The sequence below is a fragment of the Muntiacus reevesi genome, chromosome 1, assembly GCF_963930625.1.
Source record: "Muntiacus reevesi chromosome 1, mMunRee1.1, whole genome shotgun sequence".
Lineage (NCBI taxonomy): Eukaryota > Metazoa > Chordata > Mammalia > Artiodactyla > Cervidae > Muntiacus > Muntiacus reevesi.
Window position 1 is genome coordinate 204085801 of NC_089249.1, and position 23527 is coordinate 204109327.

Consider the following 23527-nt stretch of genomic DNA (forward strand, 5'->3'; position numbering starts at 1 on the left):
CTTTGTACAGGCAGTCAAAACAGAGCTAGCGGCCAATTGAGGGGGACGGGAAGCAAAGCCGACTAGCGCCTCGCCCCCTCCTCCCGGGCCCCCCGGCCCTCCCCCCCTTTCCCACTTCTCGGCTCGCCCTAACCTCGCCCCCATCCCCCGCTCATTTCCTCTCGCACCCAAGCTCGCCAATCTCTCTTTCCAAGCCCCCTTTCCAAACCCGGACCTGCCTCTCCGGCTCGCCCCCCACTCCCTCTCCCCAATCCCAGTCCTCTCCCCTCCCTCCCCCCTTCCTTCCTCTTCCCCTCCCCCAGCCCCTGGCTCCCCTTGTTCCTCCCCACCCGGTCGCCCCCTGACTCTGTCTCCGCCCACTCTGCGCCAGCCCCTCGGTCAGGGCTGCGCCCCACGTGTGGACGGCGGCGCTCCAGCCCCCACTGACAGCCGCCGCCCGCCGGCCCGCCCAGCGCCCCGCCGGGCCTCAAAACCCCCGCGCCGCGCCCCGGCCCGCCGCATCTTCTCCGGCGTCCAGTCTCCCGCCCTCCCTCTCACCGGCGGCTCGCCCCGGCCCCGCGCACCTCCGCCCGGCTCTTTGGCCGCCGCCGGCGCGTCGCTGTCCCGGGGGACTACGGGAGCGCCCCGAAAGGACCCCCACTTGTTTGGGGCGCGACTTTTGTTTGCTTTCCGGCTTCTTTCTGGCGACTTCTGCAGCTTTCCACGATCTGTGCCCGGAGCGCACGGGAATCCGCAGAGTCGCTGCGTTCAGGCCTTTTTTTTTTTTTTCCTTTTGAGGTCCGCTTTCTTTGTAACTTTACGCCGCGGCTGCTCGGGTTACTTTTGTAATTTCCCGCCCCCACCCGCTGGCGGTCCTGGAGTCGCTCGGGGCAGCGGCCCGGGGGATGCAACGTGGACCGCGCGGGGCTGCCGGCCGCTCTGCCGCCGCGCCTCGCCGCCCGCTGCGCTAGAACCCGCACCCCGCTGGCAGCCAGGGCGCCGGCGCTGGGTCCCGGGCTCCCGCTAGAGCAGGGAGCCCGAACGCACGCGAGTCTCCGGGGCCGACGAAGGGCTTGTTAGACCTGACTTTTTTCGGGCCGCGCAGATTTTGTCTTTGAGCGCTCCCTCTCAGCGGACCAAGGTCCGCGCGCCCGTAGCGCGCGCGATGGGGAGACGGCGGCGGCTGTGTCCCCAGCCCTACTTCGTGTGGCTGGGCTGCGTGGCGCTTTGGGCGCAGTGCACGGCCGGCCAGCCCCAGCCCCCGCCGCCCAAGGCGCCCCGGCCCCAGCCGCCACCGCAACAGGTCCGGCCCGCAGCGGCGGGCTCTGAAGGCGGGTTCGCGGTGCCGGAGTACCGGGAGGAGGGCGTCGCGGCGGCTAGCCGCGTCCGCAGGCGAGGACAGCAGGACGTGCTCCGAGGGTAGGTGGACAGGCGACGCGGGGGCGGGAGGGGGGGGACCTCGGCTTGGCAGCTTTCCATCCCAGAACCTAGTTTCCATCCCTCCCAGAACCTAGTTCTGTGGCTAGAGCCGGGACCCCCTTCCACCAGTAGACCCCGAAGAGTCCACGAAGCGCCTCCTCCTCTTCCTCCTGCCGGCAAAAAAAAAAAAAAAAAAAAAAAACAAGAAAAACCCTCCCTCGGGGGTTTGTCGGCGGGTGAGTTGGAGGCCTCTGGGTGAGGATCGCTGAGCGCCTGCGGAGCCAGCTCTGCGGGAACAAGCCGAATGTCTGGCGGAAGGCGCGCTTCGGTGCGCCCCGCGCCGCGCGGGGGCCGGTGGAGCCTGCCCGCTCCCCACCGTCGGGGGCGCAGCTCCGAGCCTTTTGTTTGAGGACGTGGCGCGGGGCTTACTTTCAGCTCCGTCTAATCATCAGGCCCAGCGCTCCACCTTCTGACAAGCCATCCTTGACACGTCGGGGCCAAAGTAATAGTCGATCAAGGAGGGATGGATTTGGGGACGGGGGCAAGGATTTTTGAAACGGAGTGTTCCCTTTGTTCTCTACATCCGGAGGCTAGAATGGTAGCAAATTATATGTTTCCCTGTTTCTTTTCGCCCTTTTTAAAGAGCAGCAACAGAGGGTAGATGAAAGGCAGTGTTTAGACGTTTCTGATCCTTCCCCATTTCAGTGTCTAGCCCATTCACTTCCACGTCTGAGCCCCAAGCCACAGCAGTTTGACGTGTAGTTTTGGTCCTCCGTAAAGCTTAGGAAAACCTCTAATGTATTACCATATCCCTGTCTCAGTGTGTGTGATTTCACTTGTGTCTCGCAGGCCCAACGTATGCGGATCCAGGTTCCACTCGTACTGCTGCCCCGGATGGAAGACGCTCCCGGGAGGAAACCAGTGCATTGTCCGTGAGTGCTAGGCTGGGATCGCAGCTTGGGGCGGCCGCTTGGCCCCATCCCAGGGCGGACCTTTTGCATTCAGTGGTTTGGACACAGAGTCGCGTTTATAATCCGGTGGCCACTAGTAATGATTAGGGGTGACCCCATTTGAATGGTGGGGAAGAAGCAGCGGATTTGCATCAGTTTAGACTTCACTTCTAGACTGTTGAAGGGCAATAATGATAAAGGTTTCAGAGGTAACTTGAAAGTTTTATCTTTCTATGTCTATTAATACAAACTCAAGGGAGAGCGCAGCAATTCCCCAGATAACCCCAAACCACTTTTTCCTGAAAGTTCTCAGATAAGACCACAAGGTGATTATGTAAATGATCTGCCTTTTGACTCCGCAGGAGGTGTAGACCTTCTGAAGATCAGGCTTTCTTAGGTCTTATCTCTGGTTTCATCTTAGCAGCCACATAACATAGATAAGAAAGGAGCCCTCTCAGAGATTTGGCGTTGACCCAGGTTAACAGAAGTTTTAAAAGAGAGAACTCTTCCACATGGCTTGACTTTTAAGACCTTTACATTTAGGATTTCCAGACCCCAGATCTCATCAAGTACAGATTTCCAAAGTGTGAGCCTTAGAACTTCAGAAATTTTGCGTGTCTGACCTTTGCTATTTTGATTATTTTATTCCGTTTCCAAAGTGTGTAACCAGTTCTCCACGTTTTAATTGGAGAAGTCATTAGTTACCAGCTTCACTGTGGTGGACTATGAGATGTCTTATTTCACATGCCTGTGAAATTGTGAGTTAAAGTGTGACTGGCCTTTTCTTGTGTATTTATATAGCATAGCCACATTTGTCTTGTTGGGAGGAGAGCCAGGTATGGTAGACAGCACGTTTATTTAGAGCCAATCTTGACTTTAGATTGACCTCGATGTTTTCCAGGGAGAAGATAATGATGCCATATGAACAGAGAAAGAGGGCAAGCCACACTACCCAAGGGATAATAAGGATGTAGTGGCATCTCTGACTCTATAGTTACTGGTTTTGTGGGTTCAGATAGACCCTTAATGTTATTTCTGTGCAGTTTTTTAAAAGGCATGATAAGTGTTGTGAATATTAGCTTCTTATTTTTTCTACCCTAAAAGTCTCACAGTACCTGGTAATGAGGCAAAAATAGGAAGCAACAACTGTGTTCTTTAGGATGATTCATAAGCATATTAAATAAATCCTCTGATTATAAGCCTTTCCTTTTATTAAAAGGAGTGGGAGGGTATTGGATTCCTTTCCCTCCAGCACAGAAGTCATATGTGGAGGGTGCATTTACTTTTTCAGATCAGTAGGGCGTTACCGTGCCTGCTTTAAACTTACGTGGCTCCCAGAATCCTGAAACAGCTAACGTCACTCACCACACACCTGCCATACTAGCCGGGAGTGACTTAGGCACTGCGGAAATTCTGACTCACTGAATGTAATGAATGTGGCTGCCATTATTGAGTTGGAGAGCAGCCGAGGAGAAAGGATTGGTTTATGGTACGTGTTGAAAATCTGTAAAGTCAGATTTTATTGGATCAGTGTGGAATGGGAATTCCAGAGAACAGAGCCTTCTAGAATATTTGCAGTAGGAAAAAAAATGTGTATATATATATATGTGTCTGTGTGTGTGTCTGTGTGTGTGTGTCTGTGTGTGTGTGTGTATATATATAATATATATATATATATATATATATTATATATATATATATAATCCGCTGAGTGTCAGCCTTAAATACTTTTGGTCTTTGAGTAACATTGTGCCCTGTAACTGTTTAGAAGATCAGCTTTGGAAATCTCAAAGTAACAGTGAATATTGTAGCCTTCATTTCTACAACTTATGGTATTTGGATGCTTATGAAATACATTGGAATGTACAAGTACCATAACTCTATAAAAGCATAACTTTGAAATTATCTTTATCTCTCCAAGAAATATTTATAGTACTTGTGTCAAGAGATATCTAAAAAAATATCTATTAGCACATTTAAATGGTAATTCAAATACCCAAGACTAAAACAGTGTCCAAAAGAGAGGGAGAATGTAATGCACTTATATTCTCTTGGGTGTGTCTCATCTAAATTTTAGCATAATATTTTGCATTGAATTCAGTAGCTCAATTATTTTGATATTGAAAACTAAAGTATATAGGGATAATAACAGAATTGAAAACATCATAAAGTCAAAATTAGGAGTTTTCATTCCATGAAATTCTGCCATTTGCAGCAATGTGAATGGGCCTACAGAATATTATGCTTTGTGAAATGTCAGACATAAAAAGACAAATACTATATGATATCACTTATATGTGGAATAGAAAAAATAATACAAATAAATGTATGTGCAAAATAAAAACCAGACTCACAGATACAGAAAACATGGTTGGCTTCCCTGGTAACTCAGCGGTAAAAAAATCTGCCTGCATTGCAGGAGCTGCAGGTTTGATCCCTGGATAGGGAAGATTGCCTGAAGTAGGAAATGGCAACCCACTCCAATATTCTTGCCTGGAGAATCCCATGGACAGAAGAGCCTGGTGGGCTACAGTTCATGGGGTCCCAAAGAGTTGGGCCCTGAGCATGCAGGCACACACCCCACAGTGGTTACAAAGGGGAGAAGAGGGGAAGGGGCAAATTAAGTGTATGGGATTAGCACATACAAGATGTTATGTGGGAAGTAAGAAATAAGGGTATGTTATACAGCAAAGGGAATTTTAGTCATTATCTTGTAATAACATGATGGATAATGGAGTGTAATCTGCAAAAATACTGAACCACTGTACTATACGCCTGAAACTAGTATAATATCGGTAATTAATTAGACTTCAGTAAAAAAAAGAATTTTCATCCCATGACTTTCTTACGATAGCAAATTATTTATTATATTTATTGACTTTCCACCATATAGCAGAAGAGCTCTGAGGGGACTTAGAAAAAGAGAATAAAACACAAATAGAAAAGGAGAACCAAAGATTAATTTCCTCATATATTTGTACATCAACATTTTTTCTTTATAGAAAAATATTGTAATAATCAACTCCTAGAATTTTAATCTGGTTGGCCTTGACCAGGCTTCATGAGAAGATATTAAAGTAAAAATATATTTCTCAAACTACTGGAAACCTAATGCATTTTGAGTTGAGTTTGTGTTTTGTTGTTATTGTTCTTAATTACGGCCTGCGAAGATCACTGAAGTATTTCCAAACTTCGAAATATTTGTTTCCAAAACGATGAAATTGACTTAGTTTCCATTTGTTTTTTTCTTTAAATTCTTGTTAGGACATGAAGCAATGGAAAAGTTTGCTTATTAATTTTTCGTTGTTGTTGTGAAATTGTGCTATGAAGAGAGCATGTTGATCAGTGGAAAAACAGTGGGAAGGGGTTGGCCCAGAACCATACCGTTTGAGACCTGAAGAGACATCAGAACATTCCAATATAATCCCTTTGTTTTATTTTACCAATGAGAGCACTAAACCCAGAGAAGCTGTGGGTTTTCTCCAAGCTTGCAGTGGGTCAATGGCAGAGCGGGAGCTCAACCTCAGACCTCTTGCTTAGTACCATTCATTTACTCTCCACTGTTGACTTGAGTCTTCTCCCAGCATCACTGAAGTCCCAACACCCGGGTCCTCTCTACATCCCTCTCTGGTATTTCTGGGCCTCATTTTTTCCCCCCAATTGTGGTAGGGACAAATACTTAGATAAGGTATACTATAGTTTTATATGAGTGTGAAGAGAAAGAGCCTAAGCATTCTGCTTTTCACGGGTTCACAGATGTAGTGGGTAGACCTGGGGCCACGATAGGGATCTGTCTGAAGATGACCAGTCTCCAGGCCATCAGATCTTCTTTGGGTTTAGGACCTGGGAAGGGGCACTTGGTATACAACCTAAGCCTAAACTAAATGTCTCTGGAGCAAACTGTGAGAGATAGTGAAGGATAGGGAAGACTGGTGTGCTGTAGTCCATGGCATCGCAAAGAGTCGGACACAACTTAGCGACTGAACAACAAAACTAACTGTCTCCTTGCTGCGAATGAGGGGGCTTTGAGATAAAACAGTATTTCAATAAACTTTTGTCATTGGAAAGTTATTGGTGATCAGTAAGTCCAGTACATTTTAAGAATAGTCAACTCCACGGCAGGAGCCTTGTTTGTGCCTAAAATCGTTTTTGCTTTTACGCTGTGATCTATGACATCCTCATTATACTAATGGAGATGCAGGCCGTATTATGTGGGTGTCAAAGGCAATTTGGAGAAACAAAACAATTATTGAGTTAGTTTACTTCTATAAAACACACCCTTTACAATATGTACTGAGGGGGTCTCATATCTCTTTGAAAATTGTGAGACTCCTCGCTAGCAGAAGATAGGTACACACATTTACATACATATGTACAGCTAGTTTCAGGACATTCCCATACTCTCCTCTTCCCGTCTTCATCCATCCATTCATAGAGCATTAATGGAGCATTAAAACACTTGCCTAATGCTTTGCAGAGAGAGAATTCAGTTGTGGGTATAGAGATAAATCAGCTCCTAAATGAAACTGACTCTGTATGGGAGAGACTTCCCATTTGAAGGCTACTGATTTTGAAGATCTGTGGTATGTGCTGTGTCAGTGAGCCTAACATTCTTTGCTCTGATGACCCTCATACCTTCGAGGTCACAGCTGCAGGAGGTTTGACTCTCCCTTCATCAAAATGTCGCAGCAGCTTTTCTGAGCAGCAGGAATAGGCTAGGTTGTGGAGGTAATACAGGAGAAGAACGGCTGGAGGAAGGAGAAAGAGAATTATTAAGGGGAACAAAGATTGATGATGGGGCAGGTCAGATACCAGCCGGGAAGGAATGTGTATGGAACCCCTGGGGCTTGGCCAAGTCGTTAGAGCGTGGAGTCTCCAGCTCAGCCAATTTCACTTTCTCTGTCTCCTGTGAAGGTCCTTTACAGAGTGGGCTGTGTTTTCTGAGGGTACACAGACATCTGGGTTTCCTCAACCCTCCTCGCTTCCTAGGATCAAGTCTGTCTTCTCATGGTGAATTCTGAATATAAACCCTCTGCCTTGAATGGAAAAGATGACCCATACTGATAAAGAGTTGAACAGTTAAGATTATGGAAATTAAAGTAGCTTTATTTGTGTGCATTTTTATCATAAGGATACTTCAGAGACTCATTCACTTGTCTACAGTGGGTACTTTTGTTGCATATCTGCAATTAGGCATTATATATAGCACGTATTTTTATATCTTAGTTTTTCAGCTTTATTGTTTTTAGCTATAGCTTCCTTGGTTTGTAGTCACTGGCTCATTACCTTATTGTTTACACGTTTCCCTGTTGTGCTTTCCACAGCAATTTGTAGAAATAGTTGCGGAGATGGATTTTGTTCACGTCCTAACATGTGTACTTGTTCCAGCGGCCAAATATCACCAACCTGTGGATCAAAATCAAGTACGTTTTTCATATGTGACCTTATTAACTGCGTTATCTGTAGGTTATCTTTTGAATAAATGGTAAATGTCCTTTTCAATGAGGCTGTGGACCCATGATTATTTTCTGCACTAACTAGGTCAGTACTAATCTTTGGAGTAAAAATCTTTGGTGGCTTAGCTGTTGCCACCAACAACTAGGGGCTAATGGGGTGGTGATGAAGAAAAACGATTTCGTACTGGTCCAGAAGATACACGTCTACTGAGTGAAAGAGCCTGGATTTAGTGAGAAGTAATTTTTTGTAATAGCTGGAATTTACTGTGTTTTTACCGGTACTTATTACAGGTACTAAGTGTTTGACTATATCATTGTATTTAATTAAGCCTCACATGACTACAATGAGATACTATTATTACCCTATTGTCAGAGAAGGAGATTGAGGCCCACATAAGTTTTAAACCACCCAAAGTAAGATAGATTTGAATCCAGGGATTCTGATGCCCAAGTTCGTAGACACAAATCCTCAGCTTTATTTATTGCCTCTGCTTAACTCCTATGTCTCGTATACTGTTTTGTGGGTTAACTAAAGGGGAAGGAGAAGAGCACTGAGATGATAACAAATACTTACTGTGTACTGATCAGATGTTTTACATATATTAACTTATTTTGCTTTACACATACTAACTCCCAACAGCTCTGTAAGATCACTGTAACAGTAGACTAAAATTGTGCTTTACATGACCTAAGGAGGAATTGTTGGGTCTTTAAGGTCCAAGATCAGTCTTTTAGGACAGTATTTAAGGTAATGTTTTATAGCCAAGTAGAAAAAGTTAATATTTGTGTAATTGCTCAGTAATTAATACTTAGCTACCTCAAACTAATATGAAGTTGTTATATTTTTAACATTTCTTTCTATAAATTTTTCCTAAGTAAAAGTAATAGATAATCTGTCTGATTGAGGAATATAAGATTCAAGATTCATACGACAAATGTCATTGTCTCATGATGAAACTTTGATTAGCGCTCTAGTTTCATTTTCTTTTAAAATATCATGCAATTGTTTAAATCTTCCAAAACCCATTATGTAGAATTTCTCAAGACTTTCTTGACCTCTCTGAATACCGTTTTCCTCCACTACTGTCCTATCCTTCCCTCTGACTGCCTAGAAGATACCATTCCCCATATCTTCGTTATTCTCTTCTCTTAGTTTTCTCAAATATACCCTCAGCAAAACACCCAATCCTGGAGAAACTTTTTATAATTCAGTTTTTTTATTCCTCCAGTGGGACAGCTGAAGAATCATTGGCTGACCTTCAGTTTGTGGTGTATAATTTAATAGGAGAATCCCTGAGTCATTTGGCCTTGAGTTATACTGGCTGCTTTTCCATCAGGAACTTTTTTCTTCTCTCTAGTTCTCCTGGTGCTCCACCTTCACAAAGCATTTAGCACCATTAATCACTATTTCTTGAAATGCTCTCTTTTCCCTTCGCTTATATGAAAGTAATGGCTCCCAACACTCCTTTTCTTGATCATTTTTTCTTAGTGTCCTTTCTGTATCCCCTTTATTAGCCTTACATTCACAGTTAAGTATTCCCAAAGTTCTGTCCTCCCTAGGTGAACTCATTTACATATATGTCTTCAACTACTGCTAATATGGGCCTTCCTAGGTGATGCAGTGGTAATCCACCTGCCGATGCAGGAGATGCAAGAGACTTGGGTTCGATCCTTGGGTGAGGAAGATACCTGGAGAAGGAAATGGGAACCTACTCCAGTATTCTTGCCTGGAGAATCCTCATGGACAGAGGAGCCTGGCACGTCCTCTGTCCCTGAAGTCACAAAGAGTTGTACACGACTGAGTGACTGGGCAAGCACTAACCAATGTGTTGCTAACTTATAACGATTATCTCTAGAGCAGATCCAGCCACTGGGCTTCATATTCACGTGTCCCATTTCCTACTGGACATCTCCACTTGAATGGGTAGTAGGCATCCAAAACTGTGGCATGAGACTCTTGATCCGTGGCTGACAACGGTCTGTTTCTTCCACAGTTGCCATGGTCCCAGCAAATAGCACTGAACTCAGTGCCTTGCTATCATGATGGGCTTGGTATCCACTGTCACGGAGCTTACATTCCTGTAGAGAGACAGACAAAACACAAGTAAACAAACACCACAGTGTCATTATAGATTGTGAGTAGTTCTTGGAAGGAAACCTGGCTGTGAAGAAGAGGCTGGAACCAAGGGAGAACATAGACATGACAGCTAGGCAAAATTGGGCTGATCCGTGCAACGTGACGCTGAAGCTGAGTTCAGAAGGACTAGGATGAACCAGGGAGGGATCCTCACAGGGAGAGGAAGTAGCAAATCAAAACATCCTTCTTCCGCTTGAGAAACTAAAAGATTCATGTGATGACAAAGAGACAGGTTGGGAAGAGAAGATCTCAGAGAAGCGGGCAAATCCAGATAGATTATACATGGCCGCCTCCGTCATGGAGGGATTTGCGTTATATCCCAAATGCAGCATTAAAAGGGTTTAAATAAGACAGGGAAGCAGTGCTATTTGTATTATTACAAGAAGACTGTAGTTGCTCCGCAGAGAAGGAATTTGAAAAGGGCAAAAGTAGAAGCTAGGGAACTAATCAGGAGGTGACTGCAGCAATCCAGGTAAGAGATGAGGGTAGCTGAACCACACAATAAATGTCAGTGGTGACAGAAAGGAGAAGGATTTGACATGTATTTTCCAGTGGAACCTACAGACCTTGTTAAAAGACTTGATTTGAGAGAAAGAGAAGCAGCTGCTTAAGCACTGGATGAATGGCAGTGCCTGGCACTCAGCCACGGCATTCTGAATGGATACTTGAGTGCCTCCTGGAACCTAGAACTTACACTTCTAGTCACCTTAGATGTCCTTCCTTTAACATTAAAAGTGTAATAGATTTTAAATACATACTAAATAACATGTTGTCACAGATACGCTCATCTGTGTACTTACAAATAAATAGATGTATGCTTGGGTCATAACATTTACTTCACTAATTGGGCATTTATTATAGTTTTATAACTCTCACAGATACTATAGTTTTGGTGATTGATAATTTTATGTGTTTTGTTCTTTGCAGTTCAGCAGTGCAGCGTTAGGTGCATGAATGGCGGGACCTGTGCAGATGACCATTGCCAGTGCCAGAAGGGCTATATTGGAACTTACTGTGGACAACGTAAGCAACATGAGAATAAACTCGATTTATTTGAATAATTTGATTGAATGGGTATTTCATACCAAGTCATAATTAAGGTCTTGTAAAGCCTGTGATCCTTCAAAAAATATTTTTATGTAGAAAAGACATACCTTACAGCTGAATAGATAATTTTTTCCAGCTCTTAAAAAATTTTTGTTTTAGAGTATTGATGTTGTTGAATATCACTAGGGCTTTAGCAAATTTGACATATATTACAATTAAATCTTTACTTGATTTTCATTTATCTAGTTCCATAAAACATGGATGCCTTTCTGAAGAAATGGTAATGTTTGCTGTGATCTTTCTCTCTCTTTAGGATATCCCAAATTTAACCCTAGAGAGCCAAGCTTATAAATTCTTTTGCTCAAATATATTTTATTACTCAAATCTATTGTAATACCACAGTAAAAAGCTATGAAATGATTTTTCAATAAATAGGGGAGTTCAGAGACAGGGGTGTCAAGCCTTGTAAACCAAGGGAAAAAATTTGGACCGTACTCTAAATATCATGTGAAGCTATTGGTACAGTTTAAGCAGTAGAGTGAGACAACCTGATTAACATTTAAAAAGAACCACTTTGGCTGCTGTGTTGAAACTGGATTGTAGAAAGAGCAAGAAAAATTATAGAAGGGCCAGTTAGGAGGCGAGACCAGTGATTCTGGTAGATGATGCTGCAGTAACTCAGGATGTGATTTTTGCTTAGATTGAGCTGTCATTCGAGGTGGAATATATGGAAGAAGGTGTGTACTGATGGAATGGGTGTGATGCATGAGACTGAAAGGAAAAGCCGAAATCCGTAGTGACGACTAGAAGACTTGAGCTGAGCTCTGGGCTGAATAGTGATGCCATTTTCTGATATGCAAAAGACTGAGTGGGGATTAGGTGGGATGGGGGCCGGGTGGGGCTCAGCGCGTGGGGTGTCAAGAGTTTTTGTTTTGGATTTGATGAAGTCTGTTAGACTTCTAAGTGAAAAGATCTATGAGCTCAGCCCTTAGGCGAGAGGTCAGGGATAGATATACGAGTTTGGGAGCATATAGATTGAATTTTGATATGTCTAACATTTTCATCGTGGGCCTGGACAAAGATCTCTAGGAAGTTGGTGCAGGTAGAGAAGAGAAGTGGACTGAAGCCAGAACCCTGATTGTTGCCTAGCCTTTTGAGGTGGAGACGAGGAAGGAGGAGCCAGCAAAGTGTGAAAACGAGTAGATAGCGAGACAGGAGGAAAACTGGGAGAGCGTGATAACCTGGAAGACAAAGGAAAAAGGTAACACCAGGAGTAGAGATTTATATTGTCTTGTGTAGAAACAACAGCTCTTCTTTCTTTTTTTTAACATTTTGATCCGGATGCTGAGAAAGATTGAGAGTAAGAAGAGAAGGGGGCGACAGGAGTAGATGGTTGGGTGGCATTACTGACTCAGTGGACGTGAATTTGAGCAAACTCCAGGAGATAATGAAGGATAGGGAAGCCTGGTGTTCATGGGGTCACGAAGAGTTGAACATGTCTAACAGACTGAACAGCAAATCTGGTGCAGCATCTTTTTTTTTTTCCATTTATTTTTGTCTTTTTTTATATCTGATATGTTTGTGTAGTAGTAAGTAATGCGAAGAGCTGACTCACTGGAAAAGACCCTGATGCTGGGACGGATTGGGGGCAGGAGGAGAAGGGGACGCCAGAGGATGAGATGGTTGGATGGCACCACTGACTCGATGGACATGAGTCTGAGTAAACTCCGGGACTTGGTGATGGACAGGGAGGCCTGGCGTGCTGCGATTCATGGGGTCGCAGATTTGGACACGACTGAGCGACTGAACTGAACTGAACTGAAGTAATGATAATTTCAGATTTGACTTAGGTCAGACTGTTTGTACCTATGTTGAGTGGTCCAAGAGTCTGTCTGATAAAAACAGACACTTGTCATATTTCTGAGTAGAGTAGGTGCTCAGTAAATATTTACTGAATAAAAATACTCAGACTTCAGCAGTCATGATCAGGGTTCTGTTTCACAGTCTGACCATCTTGAAATAGAGCTTGCTTCTCCCTTTTCCCCAAATCACGGTAGGCAGTTCATACTTCTTTCCATAGTCTTCTTTTTCTCCCCTGCGTTTTGCTTTGTCCCACACTAGGTGTAAGTACTTTTTCCTCTTCCTGTGTGGTCAGCATTCTTTCCATGGTGGAAATTTAGGCTTATACAAGTTTCTTTTCAACTCCAGTTGAGAGGTATGTTTGTTTCTGTCTTGTTTTGTTACCAAAAAATTACTTTTTAAAGCAACTTCCATCATAATTCATTCAAAAAAAAGGAATTGCTTCTTTTATCCCCTTTGGTCCACTTTTATCTGTATTGTCTGCTTCCCTTCTTGGCTGCTGCTCTTCAGTGTAAACTTTGGTTGCTATAGAGCAACTCATGTTTTCCACACAGATCCTTTTCAGTATAAAAAGGAAGGGGAATTAAGATTGTAGAACACCTTAATGTGTAGCCACTGTGCATTTTGTTTTTTATACCATTTTGTCTTCAAACTATTAGCTCTACTTTACAGGCAGGGAAGCTGAGAATTGAAAGATGATGTGATTGAGATATGCTGAACACAGCAGAACTCCTTGATCTGTTCACTGTGTTGTTCCACCTCTCCAAAAAGTGGGAAGAAGGCTGCAAGATTTTGACATATTGCAGGAGGTTTTGAGAATCTTCAGTATATCAAATACTATAGCAAATGAAGGGATACGAAGACACCCTCCCTGCGGTCACTCTCCTGGAAGCATGCTCTCTCATGAGAGAGCAGGAATAGAAGCAATGGCTGTATTGGCCTGCCTCATTCTTGTTCAGAGAAGCTCTTGATACTTTCTTCAATTACTGAAGATGCCAAGGACCTTTTGTTTAAATGGGTTATACCTGCTGATATTTGCTGTATTAAAAATTAAAATTGAGAAATTAAAAAATAATTATTTCCTTTCAAATAACAGAAAGCCATGTTACCTGTTAACATAATTTTTATGAATAATAACTATGTTTTCCACACCAATATAAAAATTTCGTGAGAAGAGAGGCATTGTTAATCTGACCGTGTAGGTGAGCCTAGTATTCATCTCTACTGAACGAGCTCTCTCAGGACATGCTCCAGGCTTATCCAGCCCTCTTCTTCCCCCTGGAGAAGCATTTGGAAGCTCTGTCTTAGAAAACCCTGAGAGACGTCCTCCTTCCGCCTCCCCAGGGATAGATCCTGAGGGTCAGTCATGGATGCGTTTTCCCATTCATGGTATAAGGGCTAGCATATGTTTAATGAGGGACCATGTCTGGAACAGTGACTTTCATGTACATCTCTTACACCTTCATAGTATTTAAAGAAAATTCCTTTCCTTTTGATTAATTACATTAGGTGAGTGTTACTCATTTGCAGTATATCTTTAGAAGTCAAAATATTTGAATACTTAAACAGCTGTTTCTGTGAAATTATACCCTGTGGAGAGTTTTCTCCCTCTGTCTGTTGTCTAGAGTCTGCAATCTTCTTTCATATTTTAATCACCTTTAACCTATGAAAGTAGATTGTAGGGTTCATAGAACTGAAATAGAGGATTAAATCATTGTATTCTGACTGTATGATCAGAGTCAGCCAATTCTTGTGATTCTGATTTATAGAAAAAAAAAAAACCTTACTGAATGATTGCATAACCATGTGATTTATGTGAATTGTGGAGATTTTAGTCTCAATATACAATGAGATATATTTATTTAAATGCATGATGTGACATGTTTTAGAAGTAAGATCCATTACTGGCTACATATCTACACTCCTACATTATTCTTGGACTTTTGCTGTGTAATGAGCTTCTTGCTGTGTTTGCATGCAGCTGTCTGTGAAAATGGATGTCAGAATGGTGGACGTTGTATCGGACCTAACCGCTGTGCTTGTGTTTATGGATTCACTGGTCCACAGTGTGAAAGAGGTAAGAAGAGAAAAGAGAACGCCCCTTTGGAGAAGTCTATCTTATTGTAAATATGTGTAATATTTTTATTACCCAATGAAAATTCTTCTAATGAAACAATATTTTCACTCTTTGATTATGTCTGTAACTTGCATGGTCAGATTTTGTGATGTAGCTAATGGCAGCTGAAGTATCTCGGTTTTTTCCACCAGAGCAACCTCAGTTTAGAAGGCCAGCTCTGGCACTATGGCTGTGGGCTGATTTTGAGTGAGTGACTGAATGGCAAATTCTAATAATTTGGAGTTAATTCAAATTAGGAGTCACTGTTGGGAGCATTGACTCTGTTAAAAAAAGATGTAAAGATGTAATATGTTCTTGGTTGCAAGACCAGCAAAAACCTGAAATAAATGAACCTAACCAACAAGGAAATGTATTACATTGCATAACACAATGCCCAGAGTCAGTGGGCTTCAGGTAGGACATGATCAAGACTCATTCAGTTGTTCTACTTTTCTCAGCTCTGCCTTCCTTTGTGTGTCGGTTTTGCCCTACCCGCCAGTTCTGTATGGTTGTAAAATGACTGTCAGCTATAACTAATGCAACGTGCTTCCTTGTTGACATCTAGAGAGAGAAAACCTCTCCTCTAACTATGGGCCAGTAATAGCCTTCAGAGTTATTTCTATGCTGATCGGCTTAATCTTGAGTTTTTGAACTAATCCCTGATAAGAGGAATGGTATTAATATGTTCCATGTAAACTTACCAGGACCTGTGTTTGGAGCAGGAGATGATGAAAGCGTCCCAGAGTCACCTGAAAGGGGGAGTTTGATCTCAACCCAGTGGAAGTTGTGGTGGGCAGGAGAAAGGGGGTAGAGAATGGGTGCTGGCTAGGTTTAAATCTTTGTCCACCTTATTTGTGTAAACTGTTAGTCAAGCCCATTTGAAACCAGTTTATCATAATTTAAGTAGCAGGAAAGCTTGTGACCTGTAGAGTACTGAAAATCCCCAGTGTTGATGCAATACGTGAACTATTAGTAATGCTCATTATTGCAAAAGGGCATATCAAAGATCAGTTTTATAAAATGTGATAAACAGCTATTTACCACTGAACCATAAAAGTAAAATAAGCTTAAGCTAAAATCAGTATTACATAATCTTTCATAATTACATACATGCTCAATTTACTTTTCTAGGACTTGTCATAGCATCTAAAGTTGTATAGTGCTTTCTCTGTTGTGAAACTTTGAGTATATGAAGTTATGTCATTGAAATGTTAGAGATAAATAGTGGTGATGGTTTATGTATGTACAGAGGCTTTGAATTGCAAAGAAACCTTATGTTTTTCAAATTATATCCATTACACTGACAAAACTTAATCCTGGCATTCAGGTTAAAGCTCAAGAAGAAGCTGAGAAATTAGAATTATATGGTAAAGTTTGAAAAGTAAGATGTATGCAGCCTTTTAACATACACTTGTATGTATATGTACATTAAGATATTTATATTATTTCTGGGGTAATTGAGATTTCTTGGGACTGAAGTACATTCCACAGATGACAGAGTTTATAGTTATACTTAGGAGAAATTTAAATGTCTTCACCAGATGCTTTTATTTGGGGAAGAAAAATTAATTATGAAATGTTAGCATAAAGTGATAAGTTGTTGAGAATGGAATAAAACAAATTTCTGAGATGATGTTTATTTAAACACCATAGAATGGAAAAATAGTAAAATTTAAAATTTCAAACATAGTTATAATTGGTGGAGATGATGTTCATTTTTCTAGAGATCATGTAAACTTTTCAGTACTTTCATCCTAAAGCAGATTTCAAATTCAATTCCTAATTGGCAGAGGAATTGGGTAGTTTTTTTGACAAAGAGGCTTCCAGGCATTACATCATTATTCTGTCTGCAACAGTTATTCATTCATTGGGTTTGTTAGTCCTTACTAAATTTATGGAAACTTAATAAAGACATTAAAATATATTTTACATGTACAGTAGCATGTTTTCAGAAGCACTGCAGAACTAAGTAACGAATTGTCCTGAAGTATTTCTTTTTTAACATGGGTTTGCTTAAAAATCTTTTTAAGTATCCACCTTCAGATGAAAATTCTAAAACTCCATTTCTTCCAAAGAAGGAATTAGCAATTTCCAATCTTAGATTGCAACTGTGAACTTTAATGTCCTTAAAATATATTTTTAATTGAATTTTCAATGTGTGATAGCTAATCCCACTGAGAGTGGAGTTCATAATTTTTCTCAAGAAACATTGTCTGAATTTGCTACAAAAAGAAGAACTTACTTATGTTGAGGTTAGGGAATAGCCCTGTGTGCCCAGTTCACATTTAAGATTCATACTGTCTTTTTCAATTTGCGTGCGTGCGAAGTTGCTTCAGTCGTGTCCGACTCTTTGTGACCCTATGGACTGCAGCCTGCCAGGCTCCTCTGTCCATGGGATTCTCCAGGCAAGAATACTGGAGTGGGTTGCCATGCCCTCCTCCAGGGGATCTTCCCGGCCCGGGGATCAAACCAGCGTCTCTAATGTCTCCTGCATTGGTAGGTGCTTCTTTACCACTAGCGCCACCTGGGAAGCCCTAGTTTTCAATTACTAAATTTAAAAACATATGTTCTTTGTTCTCCTAAAAAAAAAAGACTTTTGTAAAATTAGGCATACTTTTCTTCTTAGTGTAGAACACATAATTTCCCTTTAAATTGGTCTCCTGGGATCCAGTAGTATGATAAACCTGGCAGTTTTTCCAGCTATCTGGGCTTCTGGCAGACTGGTTTCCTGCCTGGAGATAGAGACTGGGTGGTAGTTAATGACTGGCATGATTGTAGTGTTTAACCTGAATCTTGGTGCTGTGTAAGCTGAACCTCTTTGGAGTTTTCTCGCCACTCTTGCTGATACGTACAATGACCTTTTATACTTAGCCTTAAAGAAAGAGTTCCTGTGGTCTCATGCTGATTACAAAATGCAGACAGCTTAGCTGTGTCCAAGGCACATGAAGATACTTAATTCTTTTTGCTTCTCTCTTCAAACAGATGGCATTTGAAAAAGATAAATATTGTATTTAATGTACACCTGAGAATACATAGAAATGAAATCATTATTATATATGAAGACTCGGCGTTTTTTTCCTCTTAACACTTAATGTGTATTTTTTTATTTGTTGGTAGAAACTTGGAGGGGGCAGGCAGGCAAGAAACGAATATACCTGAAGGATTTCTAGACTAAAAACAGTGCTTACTTGATAATAAATGTGGCCTGCTCAAGGTCCCTGTTTCAGCTTCTTTACCTTGAGTGACTGTTGAAATCATGTTTTGTAATTGAATTTTCCTTGAAGCTTATATAAGACCATCTGTTAGAAATATATCAGAGACCCTTTTAAATTATGGGTCTCTGATATATTATAAATTACTGCTACAAATTGTTTTTTTAGCATATAAACATGAACTCCTTTTGAAAAGTGTGTAAATTTGGTAACATTTCAAATATCCTTATGCTTAGTGACATTTCCATTGAAACGTACGTCTTTCAGTAAATGATGCCTTAAAGAGAAGGATTGGAAATTTACTTTTTAACTTTTCAACATTTTAAAGAAAAATTCCTTTTGTTAATCTTAATCTGCATTGGAAGAAAAAGTGAGATCAAGTTGCAATTGTTTAAGTTTGCAAAATCTAAACTTTCACGTCCTGATGTAAAATGGATGGATTTTACCTTCAGGGTAACTTTCATAAAATCACGCAGTTAACGCATGAATTCAGTGTCTAAAAACATGTCCAGGAGGAGTCAACTCAGCTTCTTCTCTAATACTTCCTGTCAAGGGTGCTCACTCCCTCCCTCCATCATGAAACAGTATTTAATTGTCAGGGTCCTGGTTGTTCATTATTACGCTCCTGTTTAAGTGGACATTTGACAGACATACAGTGCATCTCTTACTGTCTCATTCAGGAGGAATGTGATGATGGTGACTTCCCTAAAGGCATCAGTTATAACTTACTGCCCAGTATTGTGTGATGACACCTTGAGGTCTAATTATAACCTCTTGAATAATTCTGTACATTTTTGGTCATCCACCCATATTTCAGTTGGTAAAGTAATTGTGACTCTTGTTAAACCCACTCAGACCTTATCCAGATTCTCTAAGAACAGCAGTGGAAATGGACAAATTAGGGTTTTCTAGAATTCTGGGGATTCTGTAGACCAGACTCAAATTTGTTCAGAAATAATTTATCAGTGTTTATTCCATGATCTTGGAATTTAAGTATAGTGAAAGAGGTGGAATTCTCTTTGGAATTAAATATGCAGTGGACTTGAGGCTTTAAAGAAATGTATAGGCGGTATTTTTAGAAAAAATTCCTCCCATGGTCTCATTCTTATCTAAAGGTGATGTGTGTTCATTGTAAGATAATTTAGAAAATAAGACAAGGAGAAATAAGAACTGCAGTTATTTATGATTTCTCTCAGAATTAGTTACTTTTAAGATTCGGGTTATACTTTGAGTCCTTTATTCTACTTCACATATATTGCTTACAAAGAGTGGGATCTTTCCATTCCATTTCCATTCTTACTGGAATCGACTGTAAGAATATTCCATGATCTATAACATGAACCATACTTATATCTTGCTTCTCCTTTTAGGTTATGAACTGCATTACATTAGATATGAATTGTAATAGTTGCACTGCATGTTGTAATAATGAGGGCTAGGTTTCTTCATCCTAAACAACCACATGATATTTGTAAAGTTATTTTCTCTATCTCAGATGAGGATATTTTGCCCACTTCAAATTTCTGGTAGCATTGGGGATATTAGAATGGAAGGAGGACCTCAAACAATTTGATTTCAGACCTTAAACTCAGTTATGGTGATATAGCTGCCTACTGTAGTTATGTTTCCTATTAGTTAATGTTTAGCGTTTAAGGTCATTTTCAGGTTTTCTTTTCAGTTTGTTAGTTGGTTGGTTTGTATGTTAGCAAAGCTGTGATAAAAATTTGTGTAGGTAAGTATTTACCTTTGATTTTAGTCTTAGACTATATCCTAGAAATGTAATCGCTGGGTCATTGAATATGTGAAAATTTAAACCTTTTCATATGTTCTGTTCATTTCCTTCTGAAAAGACTTTTTATGATTTATTCCTTATGTTTAAAAAGTCTTCCCCATTTCCAAATCTTGCAGATATCTATAGTTTTTTCCTAGTGCTTTTGGAATTTTTCCCTTTTTTAACTACAAGTTAGAATGTACAGGAGGGGGACTAAATTTATTTATAAATATTTGTCACATATTGAGTATTTATTAAGTATTAGGCAAAGTACTTGAGTTACAAATACAAATAATACATACTCCCTGTTAATGAGGAGCAAATTATCTATGTAAAGAATAAGCCTAATCATTTATTTAAATATTAAAGTAAAATACGACATAGTAAATACTATAATAGGAGTAGGAACAAATTTATGTGAGAGAGCTCAGAAATGGTTTCTGATTAAAGGAGAATTACAGAAGTCTTCTTGCAGTTAATCTGAATGAAAAAAACCCCAACCCATTATAATGGAAAAAACCAGTATCAGACTAACGCTTATGTTGATATTATACCATAGCGCATGGTGGAATCGCATGCTGAATAACGTTATTTAAACTCCATAATGAATACCAGTTATCACAGTTACTGAACTGATGTTGTTTTATAGAAATAAGAGGTCTCCCTTTTCCTAAATCTCAGGGGATTTAGTGAGAATGAAATTGTAATGAACAGAGGGAGAACATTACCAACTGCACATGTCAAACTCACATGCTCCTGCACTCACACACAAACACACACACACACAGAGTTATGCACTCCTGAACATTTTATAACCTTGCACTCACTAAGCTAAACGTAGCCTTAAATGGGCATCAGAGAAATACCAGAAGATCTGTGGGAACTTAACTTTTTGGCAGTAGCTCAGATGACATCCTTATCTTGAATGCCGCTAAGAACACAAGGGAAGGAAAATGAGGAAGGGAAAAAAGAGCAGGCAGTGGGAAGTGGAAGGAAAAGAAAAGAAGAATGAAGAATGATAGCACAGGGAGATGGGAAGCTGAAACTCAGAGTGGAGATGCCAGGCTGTATAAAGATTGGCTGTAAGTTTGGGAGAAGAACAGCTCATTGACTGATCTGATCTGGGAGAGGCCAGGCCTCCCACTTCTCATTGTCCAGTTTAAGCCTGCGCTCTGTCGCTCTATGCAGCTAGATTGACTGTGCTGGCAACCTGTTAGACCTTGTTGCTTTATTTATAAAATTCCTTTAAGTTAAATCAGTGAGTATTTTCATTTATTCCATCTCTGTGTGCCCTTATATGTTTATCGCTTTATCTATCTAGAGGCAGAGGAACCTGCAATGCAAAATAAAAATATTCAAATATTTTATATTTGTGTAACTTCATAAATATTTTTCTATTTCACCATCAAGACCAGAGACATTAGAGTTCTAGTATGAAAACTAGATGAAGCTGCCACACACACACACACACACACACACACACACGAGTGAAATATAATGAAAGGTTAAATACATAGGAGTTAGCCAAAAGCAATAAAAAAAATGTGCATGTGTGGGGAGAGGGGTTTATGTTATATCATTGTATATTTTTTAAAAATTCCAAATACTAAAAGTTCTTAAACAACACCTGTTTCCAAGGGTTTCAAATAAAGGATTGTGAACTTGCAGTTACCTCATAGAGTTGTTGGGAAGATTAAAAGCAATACTGTGTTAAGCTCCTATTACCTAACAGGTAGGGTGTGTGACACATGGTAGATATCTATTGAGTGACATTTCCTGTGTTTTAGGAACACAGTCTATAGCCAAAATAGAACCTTAATGTTAAGACCTGTGTGACCTTGAAAATGTGGTTGCCCTCTCTGATCTGTGTTTCTGCATATGTAATAGATGTCTCCTCTTTCAACCTTGAAATATTTTTAAGACTTAATAATATAATACCCAGTACCCAATAAATGATAATTATTGATGCTAATCTCTTTTAAATGAACTACCTAGTTATCAAAAAGGTAACAATTCAGTATTGAACATGGGATTGCAAATAGGGAATAAAGGAATTTAAGTCATACAAATAAAGTTTAATGCTGTTTTTATTGAAAGAGTAAGGACTCAGAATAAACAGCATATTTTAAGAGTGGCTCACGTTCCCGGGATGAGCATTAAGTGAAAGATAAAGTGCCTAGCCAGTGTCTGGCATAGAGTAAGGCCTTAATAAATAACAAGCTAAAATTATGAGAAATAAAGCCAAGATATGATATGCTCTCCTAGACAAAATAGTCTTTATGGATGAGGGAGATTGTTCCAGCATTACTAGAAGTGTCTCAGATCAGAGTACATCAGTTGTGAATAGCGTTAAGTTTCACTGTTTGAATTTTTGAGTGGATTTTTTTCTAATAATACATATCAAATGAAAAATATCATATGTCGTCATCACTGCCTTTCATGCTGTGCTGTGGTTAGTCGATCAGTCGTGTCCCGACTCTTTGCGACCCCGTGGACCGCAGCCCGCCGGGCTCCTCTGTCCATGGGATTCTCCAGGCAAGAAGACTGGAGTGGGTTGCCACGCCCTCCTCCAGGTCATGCATGCTAGGTGGTTGAATTTGTAGACCCTGCTCATCTTGTTTTGAAGTATTTCTACTGTAAATATCCGTGTTACTATTAGTAGTTACTGTCGTATTGGTCTCTTCAGTCTTCGTTTCAGCCTTCCCCATGCACAAGGTCTTGTTCCAAGCATTTCACAGTGTTAACTCATACTTAATAGAGTTTATTTCACTCAAGGTACTTGTAATCAGTGGGATTGTACATTGCTAAATCTAATAGGAATAGGTCAGAAGGGTCTTCAAACAGCGCAGAGACAGTTTCTCTGTGAAGCTTTCTTTGACCACCACCTGCCTCCCTGCCTTACCTTACTTTTCTTGGAATAATTAGGCTTGCTCTTTTTTTTGACTAGACCTGTTGTATGTCCCATTCCTTTAGACTAGCTCTCTTCATCTTTGGGTTGTGCCTGCTTGCTTTCTTAGCTGTGAGCTTTTTTGAGAGCAAAGCTTTTTATCTTAAGTTGGCTTTGTGTTCCGTCTGCTCCACATAGTGCAGTATATAATAGGCAGACTGTGTGTGTGACTACATAAACACAGCGGTTCCAAGTAGAAGAAATAGGATGAAAAAAAGTACAGACGTAGTAGAGGTCTTTGAATGTTCATGGATGCTTTTTTTTCAGTATGGCTCTAAGACCACGGTGAAAGGGATGAGGAGAAGATGAGGCTGGAAAAATAGGCTTGAACCTTAATGTATGAAGTCTGGAATGCCAAAGTCAAGAGGTTGCCCTCTATTCAGGGGAGAGAGATTGTAAAGGACTTCTAAATTTAAAAGAAGTGCTCTGTAAAGGTCAACCTCAAGTGGCAAACTAAAAGAAATGGAAGTTTGAGAAGCTGAAGGCAGAGACATCATTCAGTAGAACTCATTGCTTGCATGTCAGTTAGATAATAGCTATGAATCTATTACTTTTTCGTAGTCTTTTCAGTCAGATTATGATTTATATCAGCATAAGTTAAATTAGTATTAGTTTGAAATGGAAAATTATGTA

At 40.8% G+C, this 23527-nt stretch overlaps 1 protein-coding gene across 1 annotated transcript in view; it reads left to right on the forward strand.

Moving 5' to 3' along the window:
- The first annotated feature begins 1103 nt into the window (after nt 1-1103).
- FBN2 (fibrillin 2) overlaps nt 1104-23527 on the forward strand; it is a 218876-nt gene continuing 196452 nt past the window's right edge. The window contains exons 1-5 of the mRNA XM_065934320.1: nt 1104-1398; nt 2248-2330; nt 7673-7771; nt 10869-10964; nt 14830-14925. Of these exons, the coding sequence (XP_065790392.1) occupies nt 1145-1398; nt 2248-2330; nt 7673-7771; nt 10869-10964; nt 14830-14925 (628 nt within the window). The 5' untranslated portion in view covers nt 1104-1144. The remainder of the gene's footprint in view (nt 1399-2247; nt 2331-7672; nt 7772-10868; nt 10965-14829; nt 14926-23527) is intronic.